Below are 11,800 nucleotides of genomic sequence, written 5' to 3' on the forward strand. Positions count from 1 at the left end.
TTAAAACTGTTACAAACAAACAAACTTATTTTAAAAACAAACACTTGAAATTAAATCAGCGTGATAAAAACTACAATAAATGACAGAAACCATATTTGGAAAAACGATATTTGAAGTGTAATTTAAGTTGTTCACTTGCCGTTGAATAACATGGGGAGGCGGGGTTTATGACCTATACTAGGACCGGCCACCGGGGGGGCGATCGAGACGTTTTGGCATCACTTTTCAGGGCTTGTGCGGCACGCTTGGCTTAGACAGATTGTAAAATATATCCATATGAATCAAACAGTTTATGAACGTTTTGAAATATCAGTTTTGGTTCAATAGACTTTAAATGGAGGGACAGAAATCTCTTAGATTTCATTAAAAATATCTCTGTGTTCCGAAGATGAACAAAAGTCTTATGGGCTTGGAACGACATGAGGGTGAGTAGCCTAATTGATGACAAAATTGTATTTTTTGGTTGAACTAACCTTTTAATATATAAAATATGATTAGAGCTTTGTGACATGGTGAAAGTAGCCATCAGAGGATGGGTACATGGTGGCCATAAAGGGATGGACATGGTCAGAAACAATGCTCAGGTAGGCCGTGGCATTTAAACGATGCCCAATTGGCACTAAGGGGCCTAAAGTGTGCCAGGAAAACATCCCCCACACCATTACACCAACACCACCAGCCTGCACAGTGGTAACAAGGCATGATGGTTCCATGTTCTCATTCTGTTTACGCCAAATTCTGACTCTAACATCTGAATGTCTCAACAGAAATCGAGACTCATCAGACCAGGCAACATTTTTCCAGTCTTCAACTGTTCAATTTTGGTGAGCTCTTGCAAATTGTAGCCTCTTTTTCCTATTTGTAGTGGAGATGAGTGGTACCCGGTGGAGTCTTCTGCTGTTGTAGCCCATCCGCCTCAAGGTTGTGCGTGTTGTGGCTTCACAAATGCTTTGCTGCATACCTCGGTTGTAACGAGTGGTTATTTCAGTCACTGTTGCCCTTCTATCAGCTCGAACCAGTCTGGCCATTCTCCTCTGACCTCTGGCATCAACAAGGCATTTCCGCCCACAGAACTGCCGCTCACTGGATGTTTTTTCTTTTTCGGACCATTCTCTGTAAACCCTAGAGATGGTTGAGATGGTCAATGCACTGAGTTGCCGCCATGTGATTGGCTGCTTAGAAATTAAGTGTTAACGAGCAGTTGGACAGGTGTACCTAATAAAGTGGCCGGTGAGTGTAGATTTATATATAATTTATATTATATATAAATATAAATATGTTATATATAAATAATATTTTTTCCTAAAATATACATGCATGTGTGTGTATTTATATATATACAAAATAATTATACACAGTGCACCCACATATATTATGTAAAAAAAACTTTTATTTTGGATGTGATTAATCGTGATTAATCATTTGACAGCCCTATTTTAAATATATATATATTACACTTAATATATTGTGTTAATATTCAATCATCAATATAATGCTATAGTTTCTCTTTAAATTTATTTTTGTGTGCAATCTTTATAATATATATATATATATATACATTTAAAAATTGCACACAAAAATCAATTTAAAGAGAAACGAATGACGTACCCAGTAGTCATGAACACCTGTAACCGTGAACAGTGTGTTTTTCTTGGTATTGGTGACATGGTGTTGTTTCCTTTCTCCCATTTCTCTTTTTTCCCTTCTGTGCTGAAGACTTGATCTGGCTCTTGTCCGACCTGGCCGTGTTGATCTGAAGCAGTACGTGGGCCCCTGTTCTCACTGGCAGCTGACTCAGATGTTCCGGAGGTTTTACCCTCAGGAGTCTGCGGCCGAGGCTGAGAGGTTCGCCGAGCAGGCGCTGGCAGCACAAACAGACCTCAGCGCCGCTCAGGTACAAGGACACTTCATGCTCTACAAGACAGACCCGGCTGGCTCCATCAAAAACATTGCAGAGATCAAGCAGTGAAGACCTACAGAGACAATACTGACTTTTGAATGATACAAACTGAGCAACAGGCAAGTGATAAACAGTGTGGTTGAATCATTCTTTGAAATTTACACCATAATTTACACTGAAATTTACATAAAGACTCTTCTCACATTGGAATAATAAAATCCCACTTGTGAAAAATTTGTGTATTTGACTTTGTTATTGTTAATGTTATACAACAACAGATGACATGATGCACTAATTGTGATGTAAACTAAGTTATTAGTATTTTTTTGCACATAACATCAATATTATATATGTTATCTAATCTTTTAGGTGATCGAAAGAAAAAAATGTACTAAGCATTCAGCAAATTTCTTTCAGGAATAAGAGCCGTTGTAAACACGGGTATGTTTTTTTGAAAAGGTTAAAAACCTGTTGTTTGTGTTGGTTCACTACAAGAGCAGAGGTTAATGTTAGAGGGATAGTTCGCAATGAAAACTGTCACCGTTTCCTTACCCTCATGTCATTCCAAACCTGTTTGACCTCATTCCTGTGGTGTAATGGAAAAGAAGAACTTTAGCAGAATGTTCACACTTCTGTTTTCTGAGGACCAGGGGCAGCTGTGGTCATCATTCACTTTCATTGTATGAAAAAGAGCAGCTTTTGTGTTCCAAAGAGGAAAGATGAAGGTTTTAACATGAGATGAGGGTGAGTAAATAATGATGTTTTTGAGTGAAGTAAAGTTCGATTATCTCCAGAGGTGAAATATCATTATTTGTACGAGAATGGTGTTTCAGATTTCGAAACAAACCTGCTCACAATATTACATTACAACAGATATTGAAGGGTTAACTAGAGAGGCTTTTGCCCCACCTCCCTCTCCCTCCCGTGTGAAAGAGGATCAGTGTTTCCCTCACTCTTCTCCCTGCTTCCATAATGGCTGTTCGTTTTGCATTGAGCTCTGCAGAAAGAAGGATTGGATTTGGTTTTCTGAGGCCCACAACAACAACCACGGACATCAGGAGAGGGGCAGTGGGTAATGCTGTTGCTTCTGTCACTGTCCAGGACAGCCACGGGAAGCTCAAGACTGTGGCTGACCTCCCAGAGATCAACACATCTAGGATGTTGTACAGACTGATCTTTAAACGGTACCTGAATCGCATGCATGAGCTACAGGTAAAGAAAGAAAACACAGCCGTAGTTTATTTATCATGTGACTGTAACTGCAGGACTGTTTAAATGATTTCTGCCACCTTTTATGTACTCAAGAATGTCAATGTTTTGCCTTTAAAGACACTGAATAGATAGGAAACAACTGTATAATTGAACACTTTTAAATAATTCAGTATAATTTTTGTTTATTTTTTGCTCTGAACCAATTTGGAGGTGCATTGCAATTTATCTCAAAATTAACAAGAATTTTTTTCTTAACTTTTTTACTTGTTTGTTCTTCACCTCTTGTTTTTCATCTCTCCAGTTATACGAAAAACAGCTTTATGGTCCCTTGTACAAAGTGAACGCTGGAAACTTCCAATCCATTTCAATAAACAGTGTGGACTTACTGGAGGAACTCCTTAGAAAAGATGAGAAGTTTCCTTGCAGAGGAGACATGACTCTGTGGACAGAGTACCGTGACATGAGGGGCATCGGCTACGGCCCTTTCACAGAGTAAAAACACATTGGCATTGGTTTCTTTATCCTTAACATGTTTTGGAACTTCTACATTATGTAAGACTAGTCATGTCATGAGATTTTATGAGGTCAAAGTGCATTGGGCTAATGTAGCGGTGTGATGTTGTGTAAACTTATCAGGTTATGTTGTTTTTTTGTTGCTGTTCTGAAAAGAGAATATGTTCTTCAACAGAGAAGGAGAGAAATGGTACAAACTGCGGTCAGTGCTGAACAAACGCATGCTGCATCCAAAGGACTCGGTTCAGTATGGAGATGTGGTCAATGCGGTGGTCAAAGACTTCATCAAACGGATTTACTATCTGCGGGAAATGAGCCCCACTGGTGATCTTGTACCTAACTTGACCAATGAGCTTTACCGGTTTTCCCTTGAAGGTATTTCCCCTCCATAAGCACTTGAAATTAGATAAAATCGGTAACACTTTACAATAAGGTCTCATTTGTTAACATTTAGCTAATACCTTAGTAAACATGAACTATATGAGCAATATATTTTTTACAGCACCTACTAACCTTTGATAATGTTAATAAAAATACATTTTATACATAATAAAATAATAAAATACATAATATGAACATTTACAACTTTTGATTTTAATAATATAATGGTCAATGTAAAAAATACTGTAAAAGTGTTGCTCATTGTTAGTTCATATTAACTAATGTAATGAACTAATGTTAACAAATGAAACCTTATTGTAAAATCAGACAATAGAAGACACAACTGGCTTGTCACAATTAACGGTAATTAGGAACCAACCACCTGACACTACATCATGCAAGACCTAATTATGCAACATTAAACATTTCACCACAAAGGACAAAATGAAGTAATTCTTAAAAAATGCAACATAATTGCTTGAAAAATGCAACATTTGTAGACATTTTTCCCCACATAATATATTTTAGCAAATATGGTAAATTACTAAATAATAACCTGTATTTAGTATTAATAAATAATACTAAATAATAACCTGTAATTTTTACTTGTCAAATTAAGTCATTTAAGTTGCACTACCAAAAGTTTAGGTGCGGCAAGATCTTACTAGATCAAAAACAGTACTGTAAAAAGCAGTAATATTGTGAAATATTGTCACAATTGGTAATGTAATTTAAAAGAAAACTGTTTTGTATTTTAATATATTTTAAAATGTAATTTATTTCTGTGATAACAAAGCTGAATTTTCAGCATCCATTACTCCAGTCTTCAGTGTCACATGATCCTTCAGAAATCATTATAATATGCTGATTTAGTGCTCAAGAAAAAAAACTTATTATTATCAATGTTGAATTATCATAGTTGCTTAATATTTTTGTGAAACTTTGATAAAAAAAATTCTTCAGTGAATAGTAAGTTCAAAAGAACGCCCTTTATCTATTTTAAATTAATGTGTCGTCTTTGCTGAATAAAGGTATTAATTTAAAAAAAAAATCTTACTGACCCCAAACTTTTGAACAATAGTGTAGAAGCAGATCCCTTTATCCATGACTTTATTTATAATTCAAACTTAATCAAATAGTTTTAAGTATTAAGGTATTTTATTAAGTTATTTTATTGAGAAAGTTAATTAAGTGACATCCTTCTGCTATAAGATCCCTGATATAATGTTGTCATGCAACAGTAACAGCGATCTGCATTGGGTGCTGCACAGTGAGCAGATGTTTCACAACAAAGTTTTAAAGTCATCCATTTTACGAATCAAATTATAGTCTTTATATTATCATTGCAATTAATGTGCATGCCAATTTATCATGGGTGCCAACTAATAGCATAATGTTTTCCATTTGCCCACAATAATTGTGAATATTCTGCCTGTTGCTTTTCTCATATAGGAATCTCATCCATTCTTTTTGAGACGCGCATTGGCTGCCTGGAGAAAGAGATTCCTGCAGAGACACAGGATTTCATTAATTCTATTGCACAAATGTTCACCTACAGCATGCCTGTGGTGGTGCTGCCCAACTGGACTCGCAGTTACTTGCCATTTTGGCAGTGGTACCTCAATGGCTGGGAGGGAATATTCAAATTCGGTGAGCTTGTTAGTTCACACATCTTTTTCAGATAAACTACAAGAGATACAGACATGTTGTGCAGTGTGATGATGTATTGTACTTGTGGATTATGCACAGCCGGAAAGATGATTGACATGAAGATGGAGGCCATTCAGAGGCGCGTGGATGCAAATCAGGAGGTTGCTGGGGAGTATCTCACCTATCTGCTTTCCAATGTTAAAATGAGCAGTAAAGATGTTTATGGAAGCATTTCTGAGCTTCTGTTGGCTGGAGTGGACACAGTAAGAAAAAAGTACTCTATCTTTGACTATTAAAACAAAATATATAAGAGTTTTAAAATGATAGAACATAAGGCTTTGTTTCTTTTCGCGTTCTAGACCTCCAACACCATGTTGTGGGCACTGTATCTCCTCTCAAGAGATCCAGAAGCTCAAGAGGCTCTGTATCAGGATGTAACCAGAGTCTTAAAGGGCGACAGAGTCCCAACAGCACAGGAAGTGAACAACATGCCTTACCTCAAAGCTGTCATCAAGGAAACACTAAGGTGGAGGATTATGTTGTGTAACATACATCGTATTTGAGAAGCCAAATTAAAATCTGACAGTGGCCAACCAAACAGCAAATTCTGGATATACACTCACCTAAAGAATTATTAGGAACACCATACTAATACTGTGTTTGACCCCCTTTCGCCTTCAGAACTGCCTTAATTCTACGTGGCATTGATTCAACAAGGTGCTGAAAGCATTCTTTAGAAATGTTGGCCCATATTGATAGGATAGCATCTTGCAGTTGATGGAGATTTGTGGGATGCACATCCAGGGCACGAAGCTCCCGTTCCACCACATCCCAAAGATGCTCTATTGGGTTGAGATCTGGTGACTGTGGGGGCCATTTTAGTACAGTGAACTCATTGTCATGTTCAAGAAACCAATTTGAAATGATTCGAGCTTTGTGACATGGTGTATTATCCTGCTGGAAGTAGCCATCAGAGGATGGGTACATGGTGGCCATAAAGGGATGGACATGGTCAGAAACAATGCTCAGGTAGGCCGTGGCATTTAAACTATGCCCAATTGGCACTAAGGGGCCTAAAGTGTGCCAAGAAAACATCCCCCACACCATTACACCACCACCACCAGCCTGCACAGTAGTAACAAGGCATGATGGATCCATGTTCTCATTCTGTTTACGCCAAATTCTGACTCTACCATCTGAATATCTCAACAGAAATCGAGACTCATCAGACCAGGCAACATTTTTCCAGTCTTCAACTGTTCAATTTTGGTGAGCTCTTGCAAATTGTAGCCTCTTTTTCCTATTTGTAGTGGAGATGAGTGGTACCCGGTGGGGTCTTCTGCTGTTGTAGCCCATCCGCCTCAAGGTTGTGCGTGTTGTGGCTTCACAAATGCTGTGCTGCATACCTCGGTTGTAACGAGTGGTTATTTCAGTCAAAGTTGCTCTTCTATCAGCTTGAATCAGTCGGCCCATTCTCCTCTGACCTCTAGCATCAACAAGGCATTTTCGCCCACAGGACTGCCGCATACTGGATGTTTTTCCTTTTTCACACCATTCTTTGTAAACCCTAAAAATGGTTGTGCGTGAAAATCCCAGTAACTGAGCAGATTGTGAAATACTCAGACCGGCCCGTCTGGCACCAACAACCATGCCACGCTCAAAATTGCTTAAATCACCTTTCTTTCCCATTCTGACATTCAGTTTGGAGTTCAGGAGATTGTCTTGACCAGGACCACACCCCTAAATGCATTGAAGCAACTGCCATGTGATTGGTTGATTAGATAATTGCATTAATGAGAAATTGAACAGGTGTTCCTAATAATCCTTTAGGTGAGTGTATATTTGCATATTATAATCTCTTTGCACATGTAATCTACTGTGCAGGATGTATCCTGTGGTGCCCATGAATTCTCGTCTTATTGCAGAAAATGATGTTGTCATTGGTGGACACTTTTTCCCAAAAAAGGTAAATTCTTCACATGTTGTTAGGAAGAAAAGAAGAGTTGCCAGTTTAGAAATTGACATCACTAAATCAGCTGTTTTTTTTAAACAGACAACATTCACTCTGTGCCACTATGCAATCAGCCGTGATGAGAAAGTCTTTCCAGAACCACGGAAGTTCAAACCTGACCGCTGGCTCCGAGATGGCAGAACAAGACCCAACCCATTTGGGTCAATCCCATTTGGCTTTGGAGTCAGAGGATGTGTTGGCCGTCGCATTGCTGAATTGGAGATGCATCTGGCTTTGGCAAGGGTAAGAGAAACGTCTCGGGTTACTTAGCTGTAACCCTGTTCCCTGAAAAAGCGGGAACAAGATGCTGCGCTTATCTCTATGGGAATACTTCTTCGTGTGACAATCAGTTAATTAAGTGTACAAACTCTGACTTGCTCCATTGGCTAGTGTGGTGGACGTAAGACTGAAGAGCATGGACTGGACAAAGTCGGTGAAGTTTCTCCTTGTTGCGATCCAGAAGGATCACTACAAATAAGGAGAGATGAATACCTTTACATTGCAAATTATCTGAGCTTTATTTTACATTCTTCCTCAAAATGAGCCGAGAATCGACCATCTAAAGCCACAGCTATCGACGCGAAGGACAAGAAACTGCTACAAAGTCCAACGCAGCCCCAGAGCAGACTCTTGCCGACAGGAAACAGGCAGCTTTTGTAAGGAACGAAGAACACCTGCGCGCCGGTGCTCCTAATCACGCCGCAATCAGCCAGTCACCTGCAAACAAGACAGATGCAACACACACACACAAAACAAGGAACGGCCGACAGGGACGTCACACTCCTGCTCCTGCGTTGTAAACGGTGGAGGGAGAATGGAACCTTAGGCAGGTAGTCAGGATGAGGATGCCAGATAATTTTCACCATTCCTGGGTCAAAGTCTAAGCAAGATGGTGAGGTCGACAGAGCTTGCAAATCTCCAATTCTCTTTAGTGAAGCGAATGCCATCAGACAACAATTTTTTAGGATCAGAAGCTTGTCAGGCGCTTACTCTAGAGGTTCAAAGGTATTCTCAATCAGTCCCTCAAGGACTATAGCTAGGTCCCATGAGGGAACTTTGATTCTAATGGGCGGCCTCAGTCGCCTGGCACTTCGAATGAAGCCGGCGATCAGAGGGTGTTTCCCGACTGATACCCCATCAACCAGGGCGTAGCAAGCCGATATGGCGGCCACATACACCCTGAGAGTGGCGGGGCATGTGTCTGCTAATAATTTCTCCTGCAGAAACTCCAGCACTGAAGCAACTTGGCAGTGGACTGGGTCCACGTGATGTACAGTACACTACCACTCAACGAACACCCCATTTAGTGGCATATATCCTTCTCGTGGAGGAAGTCCTAGCACTAAGAATGGTCTCAATAACTTCGTCCGAAAGCCCAGTGTCCCTCAGCTGGTACCCTTCAGGGGTGGTACCCACATGAAGGTTCCACAACTCGGGCCGGGGATGAAATATTGTCCCCTGTCCTTGCGACAGAAGGTCCCTCCTGTTCGGTGTTGCCCAGGGCAAGCCGTCAAGGAGGGATGTTATCTCTGAGAACCAAACTTGGTTTGGCCAACGCAGCGCTATCAGTAAGAGGCAAACTTTGTTAGAACTCCCGGGAGCAGCGCAATCGTGGGAAAAGCATACAGGCGCATTCTGGGCCATTTATGTGCCATAGTGTCCAGACCCAGAAGTAGAGGGGACATTGGACTGTCCCTTGAGAGGCGAAGAGGTCCACCTCTGCTTTGTAGAATCTTTCCCAAATTTGTTTCACTACCTCGGGGTGGAGTTTCCACTCCCCATTCGGAAATGTCTGTCTGGACAGTAAGTCTGTTCCCACATTCAATTATCCTGGAATGTAATCGCCTTGAGAGACAAGAACTTGTCCTGAGCCCAAAGCAGAACCTGTTGCGCTAGCTTGTTCAGATGGTACGAATGCAGGCCGCCCTGGCGATATATGTTGGAGACTACTGTAGTGTTGTCCACCTGCACTAGTACATGGTAGCCTCTTAGCTTCTGGAGGAAGTACTTTAGAGCCAGAAACAGAGCCATCATTTCAAGGCAATTAATGTGCCAATCGAGAAGATGACCTCTCAGGTACGTAGCCCACAGCACAAAGCCCTTATATGCCTCTGGGTGTTGACCCTTGGATATAACCCCTTGGCTTTGAGACACAACTGAAGTGGCCTCATGTGCAAAAGGCCCATAGGGATCAGCGTGCACGCAGATGCCATGATACCTAAAATCCCCTGGAACAGACGAAAATTCATATTCTGACCTTGCCTGATATTTCCTAGGGTGTCCGAAATGGTCTCGACATAAGCGGAAGACAGCTGTGCCCACATGGTGACCAAATCCCATATGTCTCTTCTTTGCATTGAGTCTCAGACCTAGAGAGGGCAGATGAGCGAGGACGACATCTTGATGTTAAAGCACGCTCTTTAGATTGGGCCAGTATCGGTCAATCGTCTATGTAATTTAAAATGCGGATACCCTGGAGTCACAGCGAAGCCAGAGCTGCATCCATGCATTTCGTGTATGTGCGGGGTGACAAGGCTAGGCCGAAAGAAAGAACCTGATATTGGTAAGCTTCGCCCCCGAAAGCAAACCTCAGGACAACACTTCCTGTGTTGTGGCAGAATTTCTATGTGAAAGTATGCGTCCTTGAGATCGATTGTGACGAACCAATAGTTAGTTATTTATAGATAGTTAGCATCTTGAACTTGATATTTCTGAGAAAAAGTTTCAAGCCACAAAGATCTAGACCGCACCCACGATAGTCGAATATGTCGACGTCGAAGGCGCGCAATGTGTAAGGTTTCCCCCATGAGCGAGAGATCTCGTCATGGAGGTCCTTGAAGAAGGGTTGAGATTGTTTTTGAAACCCTTCCTCCTGGCCACCGCACAGAAATCTGTCCTCTAATTTAGAGCGTCTGGGGAGATCTTCTTCCTGTTGCCAATCCAGCTGTAACCTGGCCACGGTGCAAGTCACCACCTCGAGTAGCTCTTCTTGCTCTTTGTCATCACGCGAGGTATGCTCGGAAGTGGTGAACTCAAGATCCATATCACAAGAAACAAGAGAAGAACTGTCCTCCACCCGAGCCGAAGAGAAACCGCCGCACGCTTCGGAGTCAGGCAGAAGGACATCGTGATCTGGAGAGAGAGAGAGAGCGATAAAGACAGACCCGTCTCTCGCCCCTCACCCAGATCAACATGCGAGCCCCATGATCTCAATGTAGGTGCTGGCCCTTGAAAGTAAGTAAGGCGAACGCGAAGCACTTTAACTGTTAACAACTCACAGTGCTTGCAATCACACTGGTCCAATGCACGGGCAGCATGCTCTTCCCCTAGACAAACAAAGCAGAACTAATGTGTGTCGAGTTCAGGCATGGGCTGTGAACACGGAGGCACACAAAACTTACTCTGTATGACGCTCATAATCCTTTTGAATTGAAGAAAAGACTGCGCAGTAATTTCAACAGAAGATAGGCAGAGAGCTTGAATCACACACACACACACTATGGCTCTGAAAACAAAGAAAACTGAAGGTGCACCTGCATCACATCTAATTATAGCCTCTGACGAGTACACACTCCAGTGACATCACTGTCAGAAGCCAACAAGTTCAAAGCCAAATTCTTTGCCGTGTTTACACACATAATTCACATGAAGACGTGTTCCCACTGCTAAGCGCAGCATTGAGAGTAGCTTTTGAAAGGGAACAGACATATTTATTTTTGATTTTGTGCCAGACAGTTCTATTACATTTATTAATTGTGCTTTTTGATTGCATCTTTTCATTCCAGCTAATCAAGTTGTTTGAAATCAGACCGGACCCAACTGTAGGTGAGGTTCAGTCACTCAATCGCACAGTGCTTGCGCCAGACAGAAAGGTTAACCTCCACTTTGTGGAGAGACCAAAGATACATTCTGAAGCATAGCTAAAGAAGACCACTGTCTCAGCAAGACATAAGCTGCATGTGTACATTTGAAAATTATCAGCTGAAGTGAATCATGTGAATATGTGAACTTAATATCTTCATTTGATAATGATTCTGTTGTGCTTTGGAATATGCAATATAAATGAGCCTGTATTACACTATGAACATTTTTTTTCCCATCCTATTTTATATAGCTTTTGCCATTAAATTGTT

General features: G+C 41.2%; 1 protein-coding gene across 1 annotated transcript; it reads left to right on the forward strand.

Moving 5' to 3' along the window:
* Positions 1-2,747: 2,747 nt before the first annotated feature.
* LOC130096620 (sterol 26-hydroxylase, mitochondrial-like) lies at positions 2,748-11,752 on the forward strand. Its single transcript, XM_056263189.1, has 9 exons — positions 2,748-3,112; positions 3,414-3,604; positions 3,801-4,000; positions 5,459-5,656; positions 5,756-5,919; positions 6,016-6,182; positions 7,541-7,622; positions 7,710-7,910; positions 11,453-11,752. Exons 1-9 carry the CDS (start codon positions 2,873-2,875, stop codon positions 11,585-11,587), a joined length of 1,578 nt encoding a protein of 525 aa, XP_056119164.1. The 5' UTR covers positions 2,748-2,872; the 3' UTR covers positions 11,588-11,752.
* Positions 11,753-11,800: the final 48 nt, after the last annotated feature.

The sequence above is a fragment of the Rhinichthys klamathensis genome, unplaced genomic scaffold (assembly GCF_029890125.1).
Source record: "Rhinichthys klamathensis goyatoka isolate OS25496 unplaced genomic scaffold, OSU_Roscu_1.1 h1tg000201l_1, whole genome shotgun sequence".
Taxonomy (NCBI): Eukaryota; Metazoa; Chordata; class Actinopteri; order Cypriniformes; family Leuciscidae; genus Rhinichthys; species Rhinichthys klamathensis.

Coding starts and splice junctions, on each gene's coding strand:
- LOC130096620 (XM_056263189.1), top strand. CDS start 2,873: ATGGCTGTTCGTTTTGCATTGAGCTCTGCAGAAAGAAGGATTGGATTT. Junction 5,920..6,015: donor TGTTGGCTGGAGTGGACACA/GTAAGAAAAAAG, acceptor TTCGCGTTCTAG/ACCTCCAACACCATGTTGTG. Junction 7,911..11,452: donor TGCATCTGGCTTTGGCAAGG/GTAAGAGAAACG, acceptor TTTTCATTCCAG/CTAATCAAGTTGTTTGAAAT.